Below are 27543 nucleotides of genomic sequence, written 5' to 3'. Positions count from 1 at the left end.
TTTTTCCCAACATTCAAAGAAGAACTAACACCTATACTCCTCAAACTATTTCAGAAAATCCAAGAGGAACTCTTCCAAACTCTTTTTATGAGGCCAGCATTATCCTAATTCCAAAACCAGATAAAAACACTACAAAGAAAGAGAATTATGGACCAACATACCTGATGAAAATAGATGCTAAAATCCTCAACAAAATATTAGCAAATCGCATACAGCAATATATTAAAAAGAACATAAACCATGATCAAGTGGATTTTATTGCACAGATGCAAGGCTAGTACAATATTCACAAATCCATAAACGTGATACATCACATAAACAAACTGAAAGACAAAAATCACATAATCATATCAAAAGATGCAGAAAAAACATTCGACAAAATCCAACACCAATTTTTGATAGAAAACAAAACAAAACACTCTCATCAAAGTGGGAAATCTGGGAGCAAATCTCAACATGATAAAGGCCATATATGATAAACCTACAGCCAACATCATACTCAATGGGCAAAAACTAAAACCATCTCCCCTAAGATGAGGAACAAGGCAGGAATGCCCAGAGGAACCAAGATGGCAGCATAGGTAAACAACTAACCTTGCTGCCTCGCACAACCACATCAAAATTACAATAAAAGACAAAACAGATATCATCCAGAACCACAGGAAGGCTGGCTGACTGAAACTTCGACAACTATAGGGAAAGAGAAAAGCACATGTAGACTGGTAGGAAGTGCACAGGTGCGGAAAAGCGGAGGTACGGAGGAGCACAAAACGTGCTGGCAACTGGGTACACTGTGGTCTTTTTCAATCGGCAGGGAGATACAAACTCCCGATTACTCTGAACTCCAGTTTGGAGCCAGACTATGGGGACCCAGACTCATATGGGGAGAAAGTGGACTGTCTGGCATCGGGCTGGAACACGAGGGTGGCTTTCTCTCAGAGGTGCTCACAGCATTCATTGTTCCTGCATGGAGCCACTGAACACAGAGACCCCAGGACCTATCCGCGGCAGCACCAAAGGCAACCATTGCTATTTGCACCACCCAGTAATTCCCTGAGACACGGCCCCACCCAATTTACAACCCCACCAAAGCTATGTGCAGAGGCTTTTGCATATAAACAGCCTGGCCTTTGCAATCTAAAACCTAAAAAAACTACAGCTGGGTCAAAGAACCCCAGAGTTTCCAAAAGAAGGCCTAAGGCTAGTCAACAGCCTACATTGCTTCACAGCTGTGTCTCAACTGGGTACCTCCAAACCACAAAGAGGTGGAATCTGCATATCTCTCTGTAGCTCCTGCTGGGTGGCCTCAAGCAGTGGCTGACTTTGTTCTTCCTTGGAGATCCAAGAGCCAGTGTACCCAGTGGTCAGAGTGAGAAAACAACAGATTACAACTCTTCAGATCCACAAGAGACACACTCAGGGGGCATACTCAGTGAGCACCAAAGCCCCACTGAAGCAAGTCCTGCCCCATAATGATGTTTCCAGCACAGCAGGTCACCCATTGTAGACACAACTGGTCCTCACAGCCAATTGGTATGGAGATCAATTCCTCCCAATGATAGCAACAGCAATCAAGGCTTAACTACAACAAGACTGTGCACACAGCCCACAAAAAGGTGCACGAAGAGCGTCCACGTCAAGTGACTGTAGAGGCTGAGCCACTGGGCCCTAGAGGGCACTTAGCACAGAAAGCCACTCTATCAACACAGGGAAGCAACCAGAATGTGGAAACACTTTTGAAAAAAGGACACACAGAAGGCTGAGAGACATATGAAAAGATGCTCAAAGTCACTAATCATCCGAGATGCAAATCAAAATGACAATGAAATGCCATCTCACACCTGTCAGAATTGCTATCATCAACAAATCAAGAAACAACAGGTGCTGGCAAGGATAGGGAGAAAAAGGAACCTTCGTGCACTACTGGTGGGAATGCAGACTGGTGCAGCCACTGTGAAAGATAGTATGGAGTTTCCTCAAAAGTTATAAATGGAACTCCCATTTGACCTAGTAATCCCACTTTTCTAGGAATATATCCCAAGAAACCAGAAACACCAATCAGAAAGGATATATGCACCCCTATGTTCATAGCAGCACGATTTACAATAGCTAAACTTTGGAAACAACCTAAGTGCCCATTAGCAGATGAATTAGAAAACTATGGTACATCTACACAATGGAATACTACGCTGCTATAAAAAGGAAGGAACTTTTACCATTTGCAACAGCATGGATGGAAATGAAGAGCATTATGCTAAGTGAAATAAGCCAGTGGGAGAAAGATAAATATCACATCATCTCACACATATGTAGGATATAATGATCAACATAATTTGGTGAACAAAAATAGATGGCAGGGGAGGTGGGGGGTTTTGAGAGCAACCAAAGGACTTGTATGCATGCATGTTAGCATAATCCAGTGGTGCTCAACCTTTGGGTCACAACCACTTTGACGGTCAAATGACCCTTTCACAGGGGTCGCCTAAGACCATCCTGCATATCAGATATTTACATTATGATTCATAACAGTAGCAACATTACAGTTATGAAGTAGCAACAAAAATAATTTTATGGTTGGGTCACAACATAAGGAACTGTATTTAAAGGGCCAGAAGGTTGAGAACCACTGGCATAATCAATGGACACAGACTCTGGGGCGGTAGGGGCCTGCCCTGGTGGGAATGGTTGGGGGGGTTTAGTTTGGAAAAAAGGAGACATATGTAAAGCTTAAGATAATAAACTAACAAACAAAAAAGATAATTTAAAAAAAAAAAGAAAACCAAAATCCAAATATTCTGGAATATGATAATCTTTGACATACTTTCTATCCAAACACAGTCATCTATAAGAATTTCCATTTACTTGTTACTTGCTCTTACCCCTTCTTTCGGGTCTGTGTGGAGTCCTCCTCCTGCGTGACCATGCCAACATGTCCTCTTTTCTATCAGCGGCCATGCTTGGAGAGCCTAGTTGAAAATGATACCGAGCATATTATACAGTTAATTATTGCTTTCCATGTCTGTACAGTTTTCCTTTATAATATAATATAGTTGATTTTATACACTGATTATTTTTCTTAGTTTGCCTGAAATATAAACATTTAGAAACAAAGTATTTTTTAATACTTCACCGTCCATCTTATGTTATAGTAACTTGCACACATGTGTTTCGTCTCTCCTATTACATGGTAAACCCACACTAATAAAAGAGAAAGATGCAAATTGACCATGCCTTTGTTATGCCCACCAGCCAATCAGGCTTGAGTATGCAAATTAACCTCAGCACCTCCATGGAGACTTGCCGGGGTCCAGCCCCAGCGGACCAGGGGTTCCCAAAGGTGTGGACAGAGTCGGCGAAGAATGTTTTACACGGAGACAGCGTTCAGAACTCTCTAGCTCTCTTTCGTCTCTGTGGATCTTCCTGTGCCTGGCTGAGGCCACAGAGAAAGATCCACGGAGACTAAAGAGAGCTAGAGAGTTCTGAACGCTGTCTCTGTGTAAAACAGTCTACGCCGACTCCGTCCACACCTTTGGGAACCCCTGGACCGCTGGGGCTGGACCCCGGCAGAGACTGACAGCAGGGAGGAGGCAGCTCCCCGCACTGCACGGCCTGCTTGGCCATCGCCGCAGCAACCTGGGAGCAAGCAAGCGCCGCCTGCAGGCACCACCCAGCATGGCCTGCTTGTCAGTCACTGTGGTGTGGAGTAGGTAGGCCCCGCAGAGAGCAGAGAACCACGGGGAATGGGCCTAAGCCATCAGTAGGACATCCCCTGAGGGCTCCCACATTGGAGAGGGTGCAGGTCAGGCTAAGGGACACACACACCCCCATGCATGAATTTTGTACACCGGGCCTCTAGTTTCTTAATATTAGCGACAGTCTGTTTTATTTTTATATCTCCCATGGAACATACCACTGTGTTCTGCATATGGGCAGGGTAGATTTCAATGCTTGTTGGATTAGCTTATAAAATTGAGCTATCTACAAATATTCCAACTAGCCCTGAAAATACACAAACATCTTGTCTTTTATAATTTTTAAAGGCCTTAAGATTACTACTGCTCAGGTTAAGGAAATAAAAATTATCTTTTCATGTACTGGTAGATTTCTCTTTCTCTTCTATCTGCCTTAATTTATTTTTATTGTTGACACTATTACAGATGTCCCCATTCCCCGATCCCCTTCCATCTGGCCATCACCACACTCGTACCTGTGTCTATGGGTTAGGCATATATGTTTTTTGGCTAATCTCTTCAACTTCTTTCATCCAGTGCCCTTGTTTCCATGCCTCTGATACTATTTTGTTCATCAGTTTATTTTGTTCATTAGATTCTACATATAAGTGAGATCAAATGGTATTTGTCTTTCTCTTACTGGCCTACTTTACTTAGCCCTAATAATATCCAGGTCCACCCATGCTATCACAAAAAGGTAAGAGTTCCTTTTTCTTTTACAACCAGGTAGTATTCCATTGTGTAAATGTACCTACCACTGCTTGGGCTATTTACACAGGGTACATATATTCTTTCTGATTGATGTTTCAGGATTCTGAGTATATAGTCCCAGAATAGAATTGCTGGGTCAAATGGTAGTTCTATTTTTAATTTTATGAGAAAACTCCATAATGTTTTACATAGTAGCTGTGCCAGTCTGCATTCCCACCAACAGTGCACGAGGGTTCCCTTTTTTTGACATCCTCCCAAGAACTTGCTGTTTGTTGATTTATTGATGATAACCATTGTGACAGATGTGAGGTAATATCTCATTGATGTTTTAATTTGCATCTCTCAGATGATTACTGATGTTGAGCATTTTTTCATATGTCTATTGGACATCTGAATGTATCCACCTATTTTTTGTCATTTCAGTACTGTTAATAGCACTCAAACTGAGAAGGTTGTTAACCTCTATTCCATTATCTCCTCGCATCATAAACAGAGACATGATATAAAATCCAAATGTATTTCTGGTAAAACAATTATTGCCAAAAATAATTGCATTAGCTTTTCAAATGAAAAACATAACCCTTTCAAAAGATATTGCACCCTCTCAAACATACACAAAAATGCATTAATTTGAATGCCTCTCATATCATTTATGTATCTGAGCCCTGAAAATCTACGCATTTTTTCTAAAAATATCAATATTCTTTGCAACCGCGCTTTGAAAATTCCTTATGACTATAACTCATACAATAGCTAAAACACGTATTTTCACATAATGCCAGGGGAAAAAAACTGAGAGCTCTCTTAGAAGCATTTTAAAAACTGGGTTTTTTGTAAATGCCTTTAAGAGAAGCAACTAGAACCTTAAAGTCACTTGAGAATGTTTCAAGAGTAAATCAACTTTGCTCTAAATTACCATAACCATCTTCTTATATTAGGATTCACTTTTGTAATACAAAAAGGGTTTTATCTTACCCACTGTATAATCAACCAGAAATGTAAATACATGATCCTTTATGCTTTAGAAGTTTATAATCTAAAACTGACAGATGCAGGCATAAATATCACAATAAGACAAATGTAATGGTAAGATATATCTTGACTGCCCTCTCTCATCCACCTAAAAAATAAACTTCAATTTTATTTCATCACTGAAGACACTTAGCCCAGAACAAAATAACAGACTCATTGAAGGGCAGGACAGTTTAGTATTTTATTCACTTTTCATATTTTCATTGTGGTTTTCTTTTGCTAAATATTTTCGCATGACAATGTGGATCAGAAAGACCTATACTAATTTTTAGTAAGAATCGTTCAAGAAGTACTCACTACTTGGCTGGCCTCCTGCTCAACACTACATTATCTCATTTCATGCTCACTACAACCCTACAAGTATTTATAATTATTATTATTCCCATTTTACAGACTAGATACAGAGGCTCAGAGAGGCTGCCTTGCTCAAGTTAATATAGCCAGGAAGTGGTAGAATGAAGATGCTTGTTCCTAACATTATTGATATTAATAATATCAGTAACAGTACTGGAGCTAGTGAGCTTACTGGTACTGTCACCTTCCCGGTTGACACCCTTGAACATCTGGTTAATTTTGCTGTTGTTAACATGGCACATGTGATATTGTTTAATTTGTGGCAAAATCATCAATGCAATTGTGATGTTAAAAATAAAGAGTGGCTGCCATAACCTGTTTGGCTCAATGGATAGAGCGTCGGCCTGTGGACTCAAGGGTCCCAGGTTCGATTCTGGTCAAGGGCATGGACCTTGGTTGCGGGCACATACCCAGTAGGGAGTGCGCAGGAGGCAGCTGATCATTGTTTCTCTCTCATCGATGTTTCTAACTCTCTATCCCTCTACTTTCCTCTCTGTGAAAAATCAATAAAATATATTTTTTAAAAAAATAAAAATAAATAAAGAGTGGCACCACCAAAAGTGTTATCTAGACATATTCACTTAGAAATATCAAAGTATAAGAATAAATTCTATAAGAGGCTAGAAAGAACAAATAAAGTAAAAAGAATCAGATTGACATCAGACTTTTCAACAAGTTTGTCTGATGCAAAAAGACAATGGAGTAAGATTTTCAAAGCCTTGAAGGGAAAAGAATGTCTAACAGAGTTTTATATGCAACTAAATTGTCTTTTGAATATGATGGCATTATGGACACAAATTCACATGGGTCTGGTCACTTTGTAAAAAAAAGTCATCAAGCTGTATACATGATATTTGCATTTTTCTGCAAATATGTCACACTTAAAAAGTTAAAGGAGTGACATCACAAGATATCAGAAAAGGAAATCTCAGCACTTTTCCTCCCAAGGAAATACTAAGTTAACAATGATACATGGACCAAAATACCTTTATGAGAATTCCACATCCCAGTTAAGATGCTACAGTGCCCTAGACAATAACAAAGTCAGAACAGTTGCACTGAAAAAGGTAAAAAGAACAATTTCACTTTACATAAACCCCTCCCCTAAGCTGGCAGACCTCAACACCAAGAAAAATCATCGTATCCTACGACTTCTCCAGCAGGTGAGAAAAGAGAGTGAAGCATCCTATATAATAAAAGCCTAATATGCTAAGTGTCCGGTCAGCCGATCAACCAATCAAAAAGTAATATGCTAATGATATGCTAAGGCTGCTCAACCACTCGCTATGACGTGCAGACAGTCGACCGGTTGACCAGTTGCTAGGATGTACACTGACCACCAGGGGCAGAGCTCCAACTGGTAAGTTAGCTTGCTGCTGGGTCCAGCCAATCGGGACTAAGCAACATAGGCCAAACATGCTCTGGAGCCCTCCTGCGGTCCCTCCCCAGCTGGCCAACCTCCCATGTCCCTCCCCAACCCCAATCGTGCACCGGTGGGGTCCCTTGGCCTGGCCTGTGCCCTCTCACAATCTGGGACCCCTCAGGGGATGTTGGAGAGCCAATTTCGGCCCGATCCCGCAGGCCAGGCTTAGGGACCCCACTGGTGCACAAATTCGTGCACCGGTCCTCTAGTGTATACAATATTCCAGAATCACAGAGAACTACATAAAGTACTGGTTTCTGTCTCAGCTCACTAATTAGTACGGATGAAACCAGAAAAAATTGGATGCCTGGTGGCAGCTAAGAACAAAGGAAAAGCAGTTGGTGTGTTGATATAGTTACCATGGCTTTGCACAATTGGGAGGAGAAACACAATTTAAGGCTTTCCTCCTGATAACGAGGGCCTGGAAAAAGAAACCAACAAATCCCTCTAATTACAAATCTATAAATACAAGTCCAGAGAAAATACAACCACGGGCCCCCAAAATCTCTAGCTGGAATGATTGGTGAAGGTCTTTCCCCAGTCAAAGCCAGTGCATATAGACTAGGGCAGTGGTTGGCAAACCGTGCCTCGCGAGCCACATGCGACTCTTTGGCCCCTTGAGTGTGGCTCTTCCACAAAATACATGTGTGCGCGCACGTACACTGCAATTGAAACTTCTTGGCCCATGTGCATAAGTCAGTTTTCAGAAAGGAGATAGACGAAACAAGTATACAAGACGAGTGTGGATGGGAGAGTTAGAAGGGATCGATCTCAGCAAACGTACCTCAATCAGATTGAGGACGTTTTTTAGCAAAGGCCAGCTTAGGAGTACCCTAATTAAGTTAATAATAATATACCTACCTATATAGTTTAAGTTTAAAAAATTTGGCTCTCAAAAGAAATTTCAATCATTGTACTGTTGATATTTGGCTCTGTTGACTAATGAGTTTGCCGACCACTGGACTAGGAGATACGGCTATTTCTTCAAATGTGCAGATACCAACACAAGGTAAAAGAAACATGAAAAGAGAAAAAGAAGGTCCAGTTGAAGGGGAAAAAATGAAGCTCCAGAAACTTACACTAAAGAAATGAAGGTATATGAATGATCTGACAAAATTTTTAAAATAACCATCATAAAGATTTTCAATGAGTTTGAGAACATGGCACACGGACAAAATGAGAATGTCAAGAGACAGAAAATATAAAAAAGAAAGCTTTGGAGCTAAATAATACAAAATCTGACCTGAAAAATTCAATAGCTGGGTTCAACAGAAGACTTGATCAAGGAGAACAAAGAATCAGCCAACTTGATGAAAGGTCATTTGAAATTATCCAGTCAGAAGAGTAAACAGGAGCAAGAATGAAAAAGAGTGAAGAAAGCCTATGGGACTTAAGGGACACATGAATCACTCTTCATCAAGCATGTCAAACACGCAGCCCACAGGCCACATGCGGCCCACAAACGAGTATTTTTTGCGGCCCAGACAATATAATGGTATGTAAGAAACATTTTAATAAAAATTTCATAACTTAATTTTTACAATATCCTGTTATACATAATAATGAACTACAAAGTTCGCTAATGGCTGATTACTATAATCATGTTGCATTCATTTCCCTTACGCGCCTTATGCACAAGCGCACCATTTCTCTTCACTAATACTAGCAGTGAATATTTTAGCAGCCAATTTCCACGTCATTAGTCTTGTACTGACTTGTTTGGTGTGCACAACAGGAAATACTTCGCTTTCGGAGAACAAGAAAAATAGGATTATTTGCGTTATGCTTATTAATTTTGCATTTATTCAGTGTCTGGTAAGTTAATGTTCAAGAAAAAATATTAATTTTTATTAAAATGCTCTATTATTTTATGTTAACGATTACTCATTTATTTCAGCCCTTTGTATTCAGCATGTCTCTATCGAAATAAACCTACATTTCTATGAAAATTGAAGTTTTTGGTTTTTTGAAGCTCACATAAACTTAAATATTGTCTATTTGGCCCATGTTAGCCTTTGAGTTTGACATGCTTGCTCTTCATATTATAGGCATCTCAGAATGAGAAGAGAGAAAGGTACATAAATATTATAGTGGTTGAAAACTTCCAAAATCTAGAGAAAGAAAAATGGATAACCAGATCCAAGAAGCTCAGACTAAAAAAGATAAAATCAAAGAAGTCCCCAGCAGGCCACATTATAATTAAATTGTCAATACTCAAGTACAAAGTCAGAATTTTGAAAGCAAAAAGAGAAAAGTGACTCATCACATAAAAGGGAGCCCCAATAAGACTATTAATAGATTTCTCATCAGAGGTTTTGTAGAACATAAGGGAATGGAATGATATATTAAAAGTCATAAGAGAAAATTATTGCCAAACAAAAATACTCTATACAGCAAAAATGTCCTTCAAAAAATGAAGGGGAGAGAGAGACTTTCAGATAAACAAATGTTGAGGAAATTCATCAATGTAGAACTGCCATTACAAGATATGATAAAGGGTATTGTTCTAGTTGAAATGAAATAGAGTTAAACAGCAACATAAAAGTATATGAAAGTATAAAAGCAACCTAGTAAAGGTAAATACAGGGTGGGACAAAAGTAGGTTTACAGTTCTGAGCACATGAAACACAGATTTTATTCTTGTATTGTTAATTTTAGTTACTGTATTATTTTTCATATGAACAACTGTAAACCTACTTTTGCCCCACCCTGTATATAGACAAATAAAGAGTACCATAATACTCTAAAAGTGAAACAAAACCTACTTTTCCTTGTATAGAAGTTAAAAGTAAAAGCATAAATAATAACTATAACTAGAAATATTTAATTGAGATACATTAAATAGCCAAGTCCTTTTTTATCAATAATTATTTTAAACTTTAAAGATAAGTTCTCCAATCAAAATAAAGTGGCTGAATAGATTTAAGAAAAAATAAGATCCAATTATGCTGTCTACAAAAGACTTACTTTAGACTTACTAGTAAAGACACACAGGCTAAGTAAGAGAAAGATAAGTATCACATAATCTCACTCATATGTGGAATCTAATGAACAAAATAAACAGATGAACAAAATAGGTTCAGAGGCATAGAAGCATGGTACAGACAGTGGATCTTAGAGGGAAGGAGGGGTGGGAAAAGATAACCAAAGAACTTATATGCCTACTAGTGGCCCGGTGCACGAAATTCGTGCACAGGTAGGGTCACTAGGCCTGGTTGGTGATCAGGGCCAATCAGGTTCCCTGCCTCCCCGCCTCCCTGCCTCCTCCTCCCCCCACTCTCCCAGTTCCCTGCTGCCGCCGATGGTCACCCACCATGTTCTGCGCCACCCCCTGGTGGTCAGCACATGTCACAGCAAGCGATCGAACCTCCGGTCTCCCGGTCGAACTGCCGAGGAGACAATTTGCATATTAGCCTTTTATTATATAGGACAGGATATGCATAATCCATGGACACAGGCAATAGGATGGAAAAGACCTGAGGTCAGGGGCGGGGGTGGGCGAAAAGTGGTTTTATATATACATATAAAACCCTAATATGCAAAAAGACCAAACGGTGGAACAACCAAACAACCGGTCGCTATGACGTGTGCTGACCACCAGGAGGAATACACGGAACATGACAGGCGTCGGCAGCAGGCGGCAGAGGGTGGAACATGGTGGGCGTCGGCTGTGGGAGAATGGTGGAGCAGGTTGAGTGGGGGCACAAGACCAAGGCGGGATGCCAGTCGTTGTCATCTGGGCGAGCCTCTAGTGACTACTGAAAATTCTTTGCTTCTGCACCCCACGGTCCCACCCAGAGCTCGCACCTGCTACGGGCGCTGGCCCTGCTCGCACCTACAGACAGTGCCGGAGCCACTGCTTGCACCCGCTGCCGGTGCCCTGTGCCAGTCCCGGTCACTCGGCACCATCAGCAGGTTCGAGCTACAGCTACCGGCCCCAATGGCCCCTAAGGGCTTCTCCACATGCCCCTGCTCCAGAGGGGTGATCTGGGCAGCAACTGCCGCTCACACCCACTGCTGGCACCGGCCCCAATCGCTTCAGGCCATCAGCGGGTGCAAGCGGTGGTGCCTGGAGCAGGGCTGCCAGCAGAGAGGGGACTGGGGGCCACTGTGGGAGGGACAGGCGGGGGCGCAGAGGATGGGTTGAGACCCGCCCCTGTGCCCACTGCAGCCTCGCGAACCACAGTTCCTTTCAAGGTGCACAATTTCGTGCACTGGGCCCCACTATAATGATAAGAGCTTCAATTTACCAGAAAGACTTATCAATTATAAATACACTAGAGGCCTGGTGCATGAAATTCGTGCACTGGGGGGGGGGTGTCCCTCGGCCCAGCCTGCACCCTCTCGCAGTCCAGGACCCCTCAGGGGATGTCTGCCTGCCAACTTAGGCCCATTCCCTGTGGGCCTAAGCTGACAGTTGGAAATCCTTCTCGCAGTCCGGGATCCCTCGCTTCTTACCACCCACCTGCTCACTGCTCCTTACCACTCAGCTCACTGCTCCTTAGCATTGCATGGAGGCAGAAGAGGCTCCCACCACTGCCACTGAGCTCACCAGCCACGAGCCCTATCGCTCTGTGTAGTTGTCTGTGGGCCAACTGCTCTCTCCCTTCTCACTTAGAGCGAAAAGCATGTGAGGGCAGAGTGCACTGTCATGGAACACAGAGGGCTGACCAGAGCTGAGGGGAGTGGCTGGGCCCACGGGGCGAGAGGTGGACACAGAGGAGGCTATCTCACCCAATTGTGAGGCGGGCTGCCTGGCCTTCATCTGCCTGACCCCACCCAGGGAGGGACCGAGCAGGGTGTCCGCCTCTCCATTCTCCATCCTTCCATCTGTGACACCTGTCACCCTTGCCAGGCCTCCCCCAAAGTGAGTTAAGCTCAATCCCTGAATGTAAAAGGGCATGCTGGGGGGCTGGGGGGGCTCCACTCCAGTGCCTCCTGATTCCCAGCAACAGGACCTGATTTCAGGACGGAGGCCACAGTTGCAGAACATAGATCTGTTTCAAAAACAGTTGGGAATGCAGACTTTCGTAAGAGCCCCTATTCCAAAAGGTGGCAGTTTATTCACAATGTGGCAAAGACACCTTCAAGAGTAACATAAGTAGGTAAAGTCAGGGCCAAACTGGGCCATTTCCTCATCCAATCTCTGTGAGGCAAGTGAACAGAACCAAGTCTCAGCTCTTCGCAGGACACTTCCGGGTTTTTTTTTTAAGCCTAAAGGATAGTACTCTGTCTCCATCCTCATTCTTTGGGATTTTTTCATCATTGGATAAAAGGATACGTACATTGGGGCAATCCTCTTGAGATACAATATTCCAGTTGCATCCATGTGATGACGACAGCGCTCCTCAGAGGGAGGGAGCTGACAGATGGGAAGCAGGGAATTCTGAATACCAAATTCTGAATAACAGAGATGCTAAGCCTTTCCTTCACATGTCTGACACCCCTCTTCAGGCGGCCTGCAGGCCGGGCATCTGCTGGACCTTTACCACTTGATATCCTGGCAAGCTGCCCTGGGCCCTGCTAGGCAGTGTGCAGGGCCACCTGGGCCCAAGGGGAGTCTCCCCCTGCCCCGCCTCTCCCCCCTGCCTCCCCAGCCACTCCTGGTATAGCTCCTGCACAGGGGTGCTGGTCTCCGGGGGTCACACCGAGATGGCAGCGTAGATGCCTTCCATCTGCCACCGCAGCGCCCTGTCTGCACACTCGTTGTCCGCCTGGGCCAGGCTCTGGCCCCTGCTGCTTAGGCATGCCAGGACCTCCACGAAGTGGCAGGGGAACTTGGCCGTCTACAGCTTCAGGACCACTTCTGGATGTTCCGAAAGCCGTAAGCAGCTTCAAAGCGTAGCAGAACCTCTTTGTCCCTTTCAAGGGTGACCTCCTGGAAGTCTTTTTTCCTCAGAGTGCGGTAGGTGAGCACTCCCACGTCCTCATTGAACAGTTCCTTGGCCATGTGCCTGAAGATGTGCACCAGGTACCTGTCAGAGCTAGCACCCTTGTGGAGCCTCACCTCCTTCTCCTTCATGTCTCCAAACAGCGTGTCCACAACGGCGTCATTTGAGGCAAGGTCACTTTGCTCCATTATCTGGGCAATTTCACCTAAGGTAAACACACAGTCAGGACCCTGGGAACTGTGTGAAGCTGTGGGAACATCTTCACAAAGGGCCTCCAGTTTCTTGTCATAACACGGGGCCACAATGACGTGGAAAATCTTGTCTGGGGACAGGTTCTGTGATCTGTTGGAGTAATTCTTCACCAAAAAGCCCATGTACTGCTGGGGAGACTTGGCCATGCAGAGGTGGGGGTGATGGGGTGACCCAGCACACACTCTGCATATTGGTCCCAGCTGGGGTAGGCAGAGGTCAGCATGGGTAGCCGGGGCTCTTCCTCATGGTGCTAGCAGTACCGACACACAAATTCCTTCTGACTCGCCAGGTTGCTGAAGCCCACAGCTATCTGCATGTCAAAGACAGTGTGCCCAAAGGCATTTGAGAAAGCTGCAGAGCCTTCTGGATGCATCAATGACACTGAGGCTGAATTTACCAGCAAAACAAGGCACACGGACACTGCCAGCACCTTGTGCTGTGAGGTATCACATTTCTTATTAAGGTTCAGAACACAGAAGAAGTCCTTGGCGTTCTGCTGAGAAACTTGGACTCCTTCCTCTGTGGTCACACAACTGTCACATGCCAGGCAGTCACTCAGAAATATCTTGGCATCAGCCACCTTGGAATTCTCCCTTCTCTCTGTTCTCCTGAGCTGGGCTCTGGATGTTGATTGCAGCATTCTTGTGGTTATCGGTTTTCATTTTTTACTACATTCCTTCCAAGTGCAGTGATCACACTTCATATAGAGTGGGGCGGGGGGGGCTGACTCAAGTGACCTGGAGGAAGCACAGGGAGAGCAGTCAGTCACCGCTGGTCACCCCTGCCGCTGCTGGTGGTATCCTTTCTTCCTTGTGGAGCGTCTATGGAGGAGAAGCAGTCCCAGTGCCCGAGGCCAAGTTCCAGGAGGCCGGCAGCGCTGTCGGGATCATGCAGGAAGCGCTGATCCATTGCTGCCTGGCCTGTCCTCTGGAGATTGAACCTACAGGACTACTAAGAAAGCCAGTCCCCAGTTCTGCTCCACCTCGGCTACCGATTAATTGGAATCTGAGGGCCAGGAGGAGGGACCAAGAGGCCTGCCTTCCAGCTGCTCACCAGTCCCCGTGCCACTCACTCTGGTTCCCTGTTAGTCATCCCCTGATCAATGGGAGCCTGCGGACTGGGGGAGGGACCAAGCGATCTGCCTTCTGCCCGCTCACCAGTCACTGCTGCTACAGATTCATTGGAGCCTGAGTGACCCTGGTTCCCCCATTAGCCATCCCCTGATCAATGGAGCCTGAAAGGGGGGAGGGGGGGATGGACCGGTAGTCTGTTCGGTCATTACAGACCCCGGGTTTTTATATATTAGGATAGGCGTCCAACATCTGAGTACATGATATATGAAGCAAACTCTGACAGAAATGAAGGGAGAAATACAGGGCAACACAATAATAGTTGGCAACTTTACTATCCCTCTTTCAATAACAGAAAAAAATACAGACAAAGGATCAACAGGAAATTAGAGAACTTGAATAACACTGTAAACCAAATGAATTTAAGGAAACATTCCACCTAACAATAATAGAATACACATTCTTCTCAAGTACATACAGAACATTCTCCAGAATAAATCACTTATTAGATAACAAAACAAATTTAAGCAAATTTAAGGAGACTGAAATTATACAAATCATTTGCCAAACAAAACTTGAAATTAATGGCAGAAGAAAAATACAAATCAAAGTCAGTGAGATAATGCTTTACATCTGTTAGGATGGCAATTATGAGAAAAAAAAAAGTGTTGGTGAAGATGTGGAAAAATTGGAATGCTGTACACCGCTTGTAGAAATTTTGATGCAACTGCTACGGAAAATGGTATGAAGGTTCCTCAAAATGTTAAAAAATAGAACTAACATATGATCCACCAATTTCAGATCTGGGTATTTATCCAAAAGAATTGAAATCAAAATCTCAAAAACATTCTTGCACTCCAGTATTTATTGCAGCATTATTCACAGGAGCCCAACTGTAAAAGGAATGTATATGTCCATCAATGGATGAATAGATAAGTAAAATGCACATACATAAAATGGAATACTATTTAGCCATGAAAATGAAATCCTGTCACATATGGCAACATGGCTGAATCTAGAGGATATCATGCTATGTCAAATAAGCTAGTCATAGATAAATACTGCATGATTCCACTTATATGAGGTTTCTAGTGTATTCAGAGTCATAGAAGCAGCCCAGCCAGTGAGGCTCAGTGGTTGAGCGTCAACCTATGAACCAGGAGGTCATGGTTCTATTCCTGGTCAGAGCACATGCCCAGGTTGCAGGCTCGACCCCCAGAGTGAGGCATGCAGGAGTCAGCCTATCAATGTTTCTCATCATTGATGTTTCTATCTCTCTCTCTCCCTCTCCCTTCATCTCTGAAATCAATTTAAAAAATTTTAAATCATAGAAACAGAAAGTAGAATGGTGGTTGACTGGGGCTTGGAGGAAAAGGACATGGAAGTTGCTATACAATAGTATAAAGATTTAGTTATACAAGATGAATAAATCCTATATATTTCCTGTACAATATTATGCTCATAATTATAAGGAACACTTACTTTTTTTAAAGAGAGTAGATCTCACATAATGTGATTTTTACCACAAAAAGAAAAAAAATAGAAAACATGATGGAGGAGATGGCAAAGCAGTGGAAGCATAGCATTTTCATCTGCTGGAATTATCACATTACAAACAAAATAACTACATAGAATGTACGAACAACAGGTACAACACACTGGGACATAAGAAATCCCCTTGACCTTCAAAATGCAAGAACAAGGAAGGAAACCCCCAACAGCCACATGATCTGCAAGGTATCAACAATTCTGTGGTAACTAGTGGCCTGATGCACGAATTCATGCACACTGAAAGAAAATTAATTAGAAGAAATATTTTAATATCCCTATTCTCTATAATAGAAGTGTCAACCAAATTCATGATCCACAATGACAAGTGGAAACACACACACACACACACGCGATCGGCGCCAGTGAGAGCTTTATATGTATTGCACATGTGCAACTCAACTTAGCCTTTTATATATATAGAATAAAGTTGCTTAATTAGACCTGCTTTCTGATTTAGCTAAACTTTATCCAGCCCAGTGAAGCACCCCAACTTCTCTTTCAGGTAATTGTCAGCAATATAGCAGTAAACATCAACCCGAAGCAGATTATTATGGTAGATCACACAGGGAGAACAAAGGGTAAAATATTTAACAGCAACAGTGTTGGACTATATTCTGTGCAGTGAGAAAACCTCAAGTCATTTTCAAGGTCCACCATTTCTTACTTCTTTTCAGTCAGGTCAAGTTTCTAAGCTTCCTAAATCTCTGTTTTCTGGCTACTGAAAAAAAAAAATAGGATTCCACCGAGTATCCTACCTACCTACTCCAGGACTTCTGTGAGGATCAAATGAGATGAGGCATGGGAAAATACTTCACAGATATTTGGTTACAGTGTGAAATGTTTCCACCTGGCTATAAAGCAAGTTGTGTTCCTGGACTGAAGAAACTGCAAGGAGGCTAGTCATCGCTAGGGAGAGGAAGCCAGGCGTTGCTACATGACATCATTTCCCAGCGCCCATCGCCAACATTTCTGGGCTGGGCTGTGGGCCGCATTTTGCACCATGGGGTCTCAGCAGCATCGGCTGCGATTGGGTGGGCTGTCGCTCCAGGGTGGTGGCGGGGCCTGTGTCCCACTTGGGGGAAGCCGAGTGTTGTTTTGTGGGCACCAGGTCCGTGGTGCCGTTTCTCTGTAAGTGGCCAGTGTGTATCACAGCAGCTCCTGCATTGAGTGTGTGCCCCCTGGTGGTCAGTGTGCATCATAGCTACCAGACAGACGAACACACAGCATTTTAGCCTTTTATATATATAGATAAGCAGAGGCCACCTGATCAGAATACCCAGAGTGTATTCACTGTAAAACTTAGTGGCCAAATTAGGAACAGTACATGACAAAGGGCTGTTTTTTAATCCCAATAGTAAATGAATGCAAGCTGTCTGAGATAATACATTCTGAAGGAGCTGGAAAAGTCTAATCCCATGAACTCTCAAAATTCACCAATAAAAAAACTAAATAAATAAATAAACTCAGCAATAAATTTTCCTTTCAGGACACAATGAGGAAAAACTGCTAGAAGTGGAATTAAAATTAGGCAAGACAAGGACAATAGAAGTAAAGGAGAAGAAGACCCAGACAAAAGAAATGAAGGGGAAGAGAGGATATCACTGAAAACAACACAAAAGGCAACTCTGTGAAGTTAGAAAAGCTAGATGAACCAAGCCTCTAAAAGCTCAGGTCAGGCAAAGTCATTTCACATAAAAATGAGCAACAGGAAATGATCAAAATCAAACCCATATAAGCTTAGTATAAAAATACAAAATAATAAACGGAATTACAGCACTACAGACCAGGAGAGTACAAGAGAAAGGTATGATTATAAAACAATTAACATAAGCTAAAATTTTAAGAAAAAGCCCAGCCAGCATGACTCAGTGGTTTAGTGTCGATGTATGAACCAGGAGGTAATGCCTAGGTTGCAGGTGCATTCAAGAGGCAACCAATCAATGATTCTCTCTCATAAGTGATGTTTCTATCTCTCTCCCCCTCAACCTCCCTATCTGAAATCAATAAAAAAATATTTTTTTAAATTTTATTTAAAGAAAAATCACATTTTAAAAGTAAAGCCTAAATTAGAATGAAAATGAAGAAATAATCAGGGGCAAATAAACTCAACATATAATTTCTTAAGAGAAGCAGAAGGTGCAAAAGATGAAAATGCAAATAATTAAAAATAAATGAGACAGAGGGGGAGAAATGGCAGCCGAATAGGCAGCCATGTCCTATGCCTTATCCTGGAGCAGATAGAAGGAGCAACTAAATCGAATAACATTCACCAGGAATTGGCAAATTAGACACAGCTGGTAAGACAATTCACAGCCTGAAAGGGGAGAGAACGCCTACAAAATGGTAGGATCAGGGATCTGGGCTGAAGTGACATGCATGACCACCAGGCCGAGAGGGTCAAAAAGAAGTTGCACTTGCACCATGGCCATGTCCTTTGAGGACAGGTGTAACATCCAACTGTGGAAAGGAAGTCCACAGGGCTGCTGGTGGCTGGGGAATATAGATCTAAGTCCACAGCTGAGAGAGGCTGCACCCAGAAAGGCGGCCTTAAGAGTTGCCCGAAACCTCGCGGTGCCGGGGAAATAGAAACTCATAGTGGCGAGGTTGCTTTGCCTCTGTTCTGTCCGTGCTTTTATTCCCTAATCCCAATTCATAGGACCTTTACATTACAAACACTCACATGAGGCTGTGGTACAGGTGGAGGTGCAGATTTGTGGAGTCTGAGGAGAGGTTGTTGAGGGGAGCAGGGCAGGGAGAGGTGACCAGGAATCTGGCACTCTCTGGACCTAAGCAGCCATTTTTTTCCTGAAGAGCCAACCCCTCCCAGCAGCCTCAAGACAGCTAATATAGCCACACCCAGCCTACACATTGATCTTTACAAAGAAATCAAAGACTCTGTATAGCCCCAAGGAGCACTCCAGGACTGGGTTGAAAAGGGGACATTCAGTCCTGGAAACCAATACAGCACCACCTCCATCTAAAGGCCTATCAGAAATATTGACTTGAGTGATTAAAATTGACAGAAGACAGAAAGCAGTTCTGTGAAGTTAGAAAAGCTAGATGAGCCAAGCCTCTAAAAGCTGGTCCCGCCTACTTGCAGACAAGGCTGTGGAGACAGGCACAAACAAGGGAGCTGTGGATCCCTTGGAACTTCAACAGGATGTTGACTACTTAACATGAAAATGAGAAGGGTCAGACAGCAACAGAAGAGTGGAGTCTGAAACCCACCTGCATGGGGCATTAAAACTAGGCTGAAGAGAACACCACTTCATTTTTTATTTTTTACCTTTATTTTTTTTAAAAAAATTCTTTTCTTTCTTTTGTATTTTTTTCCTTTTTGTATTATGTTTTCTCTATATTTTTATTTTTATTGCAATTTTATTTTATCTTATGTTTTCTTTTTTTCCACCATTTCTTCCTCATTTCTCCCTTTTTCATCCTGTTTTCTCTTCTCCTATCCCCACTTTAGTTTTTCTCTTTCCTTTCTTTTTACCCCTTGTTAAAAATTTACCTGCTTTATTGACATGTTATTGTAGTCTCCGTTGGCATACTCATATATCTAAATTCCTCTGCGCTACTCCAAGAACATGCACCCTTCTCTTTTCTCTTTCTTTGCTAGTCATTTTTTATGCTTTTGTTTTTCCTATCCTCCCCTCCTCTTCTTCTAATTGTTTAGTTTTAATCACTAAAATCAAGCCTTACTGCTCTATTGTTTTTTATTTAATCTTTATTATTCAAATTACTACAGATGCACCTCTGCCCCCCCCCCCCCAAAGCTCCTCTCCACCCAGTTCCCACCTCAAGCCAGGCCTGGTCCGCCCTCACACCCCCCCCCCCCCCCCCCGCCTGCGACTGACCCCGTCCACAGGGGTAAGCTTTTTGTCTAATCTCTTCCCACACCCCACACAACCCCTTCCCCCCGAGAATTATCAATCTGCTCCCTTTCTATGCCCCTGATTCTAGACATTCACCAGTCTGTTCTGTTCATCCAGTTTTTTTATTCATTTGATTTTTAGGTTCACTTGTTAATAGATATATGTATTTGTTGTCACTTTGTTGTTCATAATTTTTTCTCTTGATCTTTTTCTTCTTCTTCCTCTTCTTAGAGAATACTCTTCAGCATTTCATTTAATACTGGTTTGGTGGTAATGAACTCCTTTAGTGTTTTCTTGTCTGTGAAGCTCTTTATCTGACCTTCAATTCTAAATGATAGCTTTGCTGGGTAGAGTAATCTTGTTTGAAGGTTCTTGCTATTCATTACTTTGAATATTTTTTGCCACTCCCTTCTGGCTTGCATAGTTTCTGTTGAGAAATCAACTGACAGTCGTATGGATACTCCCTTGTAGGTAACTGTTTTTCTCTTGCTGCTTTTAAGATTCTCTCTGTCTTTTGCCCTTGGCATTTTAATTATGATGTGTCTTGGTGTGGACCTCTTTGGATTCCTCTTGTTTGGGGTTCCCTGCACTTCCTGGACTTGTAAGTCTATTTCTTTCACCAGGTAAAGGAAGTTTTCTGTCATTATTTCTTCAAATAGGTTTTCAATATCTTGCTGTCTCTCTTCATCTGGCACCATCATAATTCGGATGTTGGTACGCTTGAAGTTGTCCCAGAGGCTCCTTACACTATCTTCATATTTTTGGATTCTCTTTTCTTTTGCTTTTCCAGTTGGGTGTTTTTTGCTTCTTCATGTTTAAAATCTTTGACTTGATTCTTGGGATCCTCTAATCTGCTGTTGGATCTCTGTATATTTTTCTGTATTTCAGTCAGTGTATGCTTAATTTCTGATTGGTTCTTTTTTATATCCTCGAGGGTCTCACTAAATTTCTTGGGGGTTTCTAGAAGATTCTTGAGCAACCTTATAACTGTGGTTTTGAACTCTATATCCAGTATTTTGCTTTCATCCATTTCTTTCATTTGTGACTTGTTTCTTTGTCTTTGCATTTTGGCTGCTTCCCTTTGTTTGTTTCTATGTATTGGGTAGCTGCTAAGTCTCCTTGAGTTGATAGAGTGGCCTTGTGTGGTAACTGTCCTATAGGGCCCAGTGGCTCGGCCTCCCCAGTCACCTGAGGTGAACACTCTTGTGGCACCTCTTTGTGGGCTGTATGCACAGTCTTGTTGTAGTTAAGCCTTGATTGCTATTGGTATCACTGGGAGGAATGAACCTCCAGGCCAATTGGCTGTGATGACCAGCTGGGTCTACACTGTTGTGCAGGAAACACCCTTATGGGGCAGGACTTCCATCAGTGGGGCTTTGGTGCTCACCGAGTCTGTCCCTTGAGTGTGTCTATAATGAATGTGAAGAGTTGTAATCAGATATTGTCTCACTGTGACCACTGGGTACACTGGCTCTTGGATCTCCAAGGAGGTGCAAGGTCAGCCAATGTCTGGGGTCGCCCAGCAGGAGCTACAGAGATATCTGCAGATTCCCCCTCTTTGTATGGGGTTTGGAATTGCCCAGACGAGGCCCAGCTGTGAAGCAAGGCAAGCTGCTGCTGCTGGACCTAGGGCAGGGGTGGGCAAACTTTTTGACTCGAGGGCCACAATGGGTTCTAAAACTGGACTCAGAAGAAGGAGCTGTGGCCGTGTTTCCCGATGTTGCCATGTTAACACTGCTGCTGGTGAAGGAGCGGAGGGGAGAGCAAGAGGAGTGGAGGGGAGAGCAAGATAACCCTCCACTCTTTTGGCTCCGTGGGCCGCATCTGGCCCGCGGGCCGTAGTTTGCCTGCAGCTGACCTAGGGCCTTCTTTTGGGAGCTCTGAGGCTCTCTGACCCAGCTGCAGTTTGACAGGTTTTCAGGAGAGAAAGTACAGGCCATTCATATGCAAAAGGTGATGCGTACAACTTGGGTGGGTTTGTAAATTAGGTGGGGCGGGGTCTCTGGGAATCAACAGGGCAAAACAAACAGTGATGGCTAAAAGTCAGCCCTTCATTGGAGAGGTCCCCAGGTCTCCGTGTCCTGTGCCACGTGCAAGAACAATGATCGCTGCACGCACCTCTGAGAGAAAGCCGACCTCGTGTTTCGGTGCCGATGCCAGACAGTCCAGTTTCTCCCCATATGCATCTGGGTCCCCAGAGTCTCACCTGGAACTGGAGCTCAGAGCAAGTGGCAGCTTGTATCTCCATCCCGATTAAAAGAGCAGCACATGAAGATGCCAGCACTTTCCGTGACTCTGCACCTCTTACCAGTCTCAATGTGCTTTCTTCACCTCTCTACTTGTGGAACTTCCACTCAGCCAGTTCTCCCATGGTTCTGAGTGGTAGTAGTTCTGCCTTTTAGATATAATTTTGATGTGGTTGTGAGAGGCAGCAAGTATAGGTGTTTACCTACACTGCCATCTTGGTTCTCCTCTCTCTATTCTTTTCCAAAAATACATGAATAACTTTTTTGTTTTGTCTTTTGTTTTCTTCTTACCCACTCATCTCCTCTAAACTAACTGATACCTTCCCCTATTCACTCAATTCTTTAACCTTACTTTCTGTACATAAGCTCTTCTTCCACAGATTTTGTGCCCCCGTTTTGGGGGTGGTTGTTGTTTGCATTTTTTTGTTTATTTGCTTGATTTGTGGTATTTTCTCCCCATAATTTTTTTCCTTTTTCATTTCTCTATTACCTTTTTTCCTTTTCTTGATATAATTTATGCTCTATTTTTCTCCCTCCTAATTCTCTTTCCTCTGGTGGTCACTGGTGTCGTGAGTACATTCGTGTTTTGATCCCTTTGTGTTGTGTCTTGTTGGGTTGAAGTTTACGCTATTTGGTCAACATGGTAGAGAGTAAGCCACATAACCAGACAACCTGTGATTCAATCCATGAACAGGACAATAAAACTCAAGACCCAACTATACCAAGAGAACACAAAAATCCCAAGTAGAGGGCATCCCTAAAATACCCATCCCAGAAGACCTGAGAAATTGCATCACTGGGCCCCACAAAACATCTACTAGATAAGACAAACAAAAAATCTGGGTGGCATAGCAGTGTTATCTAAGAACATAAAAACAATCACAAAGGAAAAAAGAAAATGGGGAGACAAAGACACACTCCATAGGATAGAAAAGGAGGAATCAGCAGAAAAGGAAATAAATGAAATAGAGGCAAGTAATTTGACAGGGAAAGAATTTAGAGCAATGGTTAGCAGGACACTGAAAAGGATGGAAAACATATTCAACACGTATAATAATGAATACCATTACAAGAGATAAGGATGGCCATTTATAATATTAAAGGAAACAATTGAAAAAGAGGATATAACTCTGGTAAACATATATGCACCCAATACAGGAGCACCCAAATACATAAAAAAACTTACGGAAGATATCAAGGGAGGATCAATGGCACTACAATCAGAGTTGATGACTTTAATACCACACTGAAACCACTGGATAAATCTTCTAAACCAGTGGTTCTCAACTTTCCTAATGCCACAACCCTTTAATACAGTTCCTCATGTTGTAGTGACCCCAATCATAAAATTATTTTTGTTGCTACTTCATAGCTGTAATTTTGCTACTGTTATGAATCATAATGTAAATATCTGATATGCATGATGTATTTAGGCGACCCCTGTGAAAAGGTCGTTCGACCCCCAAAGGGGTCGCAACCCACAGGTTGAGAACCACTGCTCTAAACAAAAAAATCAACAAACAAAAGAGCAATCATATATGACTCACTAGATCAGATGGAATTAATTAACATCTTCAGAACATTTGACACCAAAGCTACAAAATATACATTTTTCTCAAGTGTACACAGGAAATTTTTAGTCAGACCACATACTAGAACACAGGCAAAGTCTCTTCAAATTCAAGAAGATAAAAATCATATCAAGCATCTTCTCAGATCACAATGGCATAAAATTAGAAATGAACTACAATAAAAAATGCAAAAAAGAACCCCACAAGTAATTGGAGGATAAATAGCATGCTATTAAACAATAATTGGGTTACCAAAGAGATCAAAGTAGAAATAAAAAGCATCATGGAAATAAAACAATGAAAACACAACAATCCAAAATTTATGGGACACAGTGAAAACAGTCCTGAGAGGGAAATTCATCGCTCTATGGGCCTCCTCCAAAAAAAGAGAAAAAATGGTAATTATCTAACCCTACAACTTCATAAATTAGAAACAGAGCAACAAGAAAACCCCAGAATAAACAGAAGGAAGGAAATGATGAAGAGGAGACCAGAAATAAGTGACATAGGGACCAAAAAATATATATATACAAATGATCAATAAAACCAAGAGCTGGTTCTTTGAAAAGATAAACAAGACTGATGAACCTCTACACAGGCTCACTAAAAACAGAGATAGGATCCAAATAAACAAAATCAGAAATGAAAAAGGGCAAGTAACCACCAACCGCACAGAAATACAAAGGATTGTAAAAAAATACTAAGAACAGCTCTATTCCAACAAACTGGACAACCTAGACCAGTGGTCGGCAAACTCATTAGTCAACGGAGCCAAATATCGACAGTACAACGATTGAAATTTCTTTTGAGAGCCAAATTTTTTTAACTTAACCTATATAGGTAGGTACATTGTTATTAACTTAATTAGGGTACTCCTAAGCTGGCCTTTGCTAAAAACATCCTCAATCTGATTGAGGTACGTTCGCTGAGGTTGACCCCTTCCAATTCTACCATCCACACTCGTCTTGTATACTTGTTTCAGATAGACGACTGTGGATGGAAGAGTTGGAAGGGGTCGACCTCAGCGAATGTACCTCAAAACAATGTACCTCCCCTGCACTGCGTATTCCGCAGGCGTCTCCCTTCACTCAACCGACCAACACCCCCCCACTTCTTCTAACGCCACTTCTTCAAAATAGCCTCACCCAGGCCAAAAACTGACTTCTGTGCATGGGCCATGCATGGGCCACGAAGTTTTAATTGCACTGTACATGCGTGCCTGCATGTGGTATTTTGTGGAAGAGCCACACTCAAGGGGCCAAAGAGCCACACGTGGCTTGCAAGCCGCAGTTTGCTGACCACTGACCTAGACAAAATGGGCATATTCCTAGAACAATGCAACCTTCCAAAACTCAATCAGGAGGAATTTAAAAACCTGAACAGGCTGAAACTACTGATGAAATTGAAGCAGTACTCAAAAATCTTCCGGCAAATAAAAGTCCTGGTTTGTAGAGATTCACAGTGGAATTTTCCAATCATTAAAAAAAGACTGAAACCTATCCTCCTCAGAGTACTCCAAAAAACTCAAGAGGAAGACAGACTTCCTAGCTCTTACTATGAAGCTAGCATTACCCTAATCACAAAACCAGATAAAGACACTACAAAGAAAGAGAATTACAGCTCAATATCTCTGATGAACATAGATGCTGAAATCCTCAAGAAAATTCTAGCAAATCAGACCCAGCATTACATTAGAAAGATTATACACCATGGCCAAGTGGGATTTATTCTGGGGGTGCAAAGCGGATATAGTACCCAGAAATCAGTAAACTTCATACACCACATAAACAAACTGAGAGATAAAAGTCACATAGTCATATCAACTGATGCAGAAAAAGCATTTGACAAAATCCAACACCCTTTCTTGATAAAAATGCTAAGAAAAGTGGGAATAGAGGAATAATACCTGAACATAATAAGAGCCTTATATGACAAACCTACAGCCAAGATCACACGCAATGGGCAAAAACTAAACCCATTTCCCCTAAGATCAGGAACAAGACAGGAATGCCCACTATCAACACTCCTGTTCAACAAAGTACTCGAAGTGTTAGTCATAGTGATAAGACAAGAAAAAGAAATAAAAGGCATCCATGTTGGAAAAGAAAAGGTAAAACTGTCCTTATTCGCAGAGGACATGATATTGTACATAGAAAAACTGAAAGACTCCACCAAAAAACCATTAGACATAATAAATGAATTTGGCAATGTAGCAGAATACAAAATTAACACACCCAGAAATCTATGGCTTTTTTATGCACCAATAATGAACTCACAGAAAGAGAAATTAAAAAGGCAATCCAGCCGAAACCGGTTTGGCTCAGTGGATAGAGCGTCGGCCTGCGGACTGAAGGGTCCCGGGTTCGATTCCGGTCAAGGGCATGTGCCTGGGTTGCGGGCATATCCCCAGTGGGAGATGTGCAGGAGGCAGCTGATCGATGTTTCTCTCTCATCGATGTTTCTGACTCTCTATCTCTCTCCCTTCCTCTCTGTAAAAAATCAATAAAATATATTAAAAAAAAAAAAAAAAAAAAGGCAATCCAATTTACCACTGAACCAAATAAATTAAGATACCTAGGAATAAACTTAACTAAAGAGATAAAAGACCTGTACTCGGGAAACTACTGGACATTGAAAAAAGAGATAGGGGAAGACATAAACAAATGGAAGAATAAACCATGTTCATGGACTAGTAATATCAAGATCATTAAATTATCTATACTACCGAAAGCAATCTATAGATTTAGTGCAATCCCCATTAAAGTTCCAATGGCATATTTCACACACCTACAAGAAACTCTCCAAAAATTCATATGGAATAAAAAAAGACCCCAAATAGCCGCAGCAATCCAAGAAAGAAGACCAAATTCAAGGGATCACAATACTAGATATCAAGCTATAATAGAAAGCCACTATTCTCAAAACTGCCTGGTACTGGCCCAAGAAGAGACATATAGACCAACAGAACAGAACAAAGAACCCAGAAACCAACCCAAGCCATTATGCTCAATTAATATTTGACATAGGAGGCAAGAGCATACAGTGGAGTCTAAGACAGTCTCTTCAATAAATGGTGTTGGTAAAATTGGTCAGACACATGCAAAAAAATTAAACTAGACCACCAACTCACACCATACACAAATATAAACTCAAAATGGAAAAAGGACTTAAATGTAAGACGGGAAACCATAAAAACCTTGGAAGAATCCACAGGCAGCAAAATATCAGACATATGTCGTAGCAATATATTTATTTAATGATACAGCTCCTAGGGAACAGAGACTAAAGAAAACATATGCAAATGGGACTACATCAAAATAAAAACTTCTGCACAGCAAAGGAAACCATCAACAAAACAATAAGAAAGCCCACTGCATGGGAGAACATATTTGCCTATGATATATCTGATAAGGGCCTAAACTCCAACATTTATAGGGAACTCTTACATGTTAACAAAAGGAAGATAAACAATCCAATCAACAAATGGGCAAAGGACTATATAGAAACTTTTTGAAAGTGGACATACAGAAGGCCAAGAGACAAATGAAAACATGCCCAAGGTCACTAATCATCCGAGAGATGCAAATCAAAATGACAATGAGGTACCATCTCAAACCTGTCAGAATGTCTATCATCAACAAATCAACAAATGACAAGTGCTGGTGAGGATGCGGAGAAAAAGGAACTCTTGTTCACTACTGGTGGGAATGCAGGCTGGTGCAGCTACTGTGGAAAACAGTATGGAATTTCCACAAAAAGTTAAAAATGGAACCCTCATTTGACCCTGTAATCCCACTTTTTGGCATATCTCCTGAGAAATCAGAAAGACCAATAAG

General features: G+C 42.3%; 1 protein-coding gene and 1 pseudogene across 2 annotated transcripts in view; both read right to left on the bottom strand.

Moving 5' to 3' along the window:
* Nucleotides 1–27543, bottom strand: part of ABCB7 (ATP binding cassette subfamily B member 7) — a 195914-nt gene that overhangs the window by 122176 nt on the left and 46195 nt on the right. The window contains exon 2 of the mRNA XM_081080815.1: nucleotides 2880–2966. Coding sequence (XP_080936941.1) covers nucleotides 2880–2966 — 87 coding nt within the window. The remainder of the gene's footprint in view (nucleotides 1–2879; nucleotides 2967–27543) is intronic.
* LOC308510958 (nuclear prelamin A recognition factor-like) lies at nucleotides 12702–14097 on the bottom strand (annotated as a pseudogene). The gene has a single exon. The product of its transcript is annotated as a nuclear prelamin A recognition factor-like (transcript).

The sequence above is a fragment of the Myotis nattereri genome (assembly GCF_964212035.1).
Source record: "Myotis nattereri genome assembly, chromosome: X".
Classification (NCBI taxonomy): Eukaryota; Metazoa; Chordata; class Mammalia; order Chiroptera; family Vespertilionidae; genus Myotis; species Myotis nattereri.
Note: the sequence above shows the minus strand (reverse complement) of the source record. Positions and strands in the feature narration are given on the sequence as shown.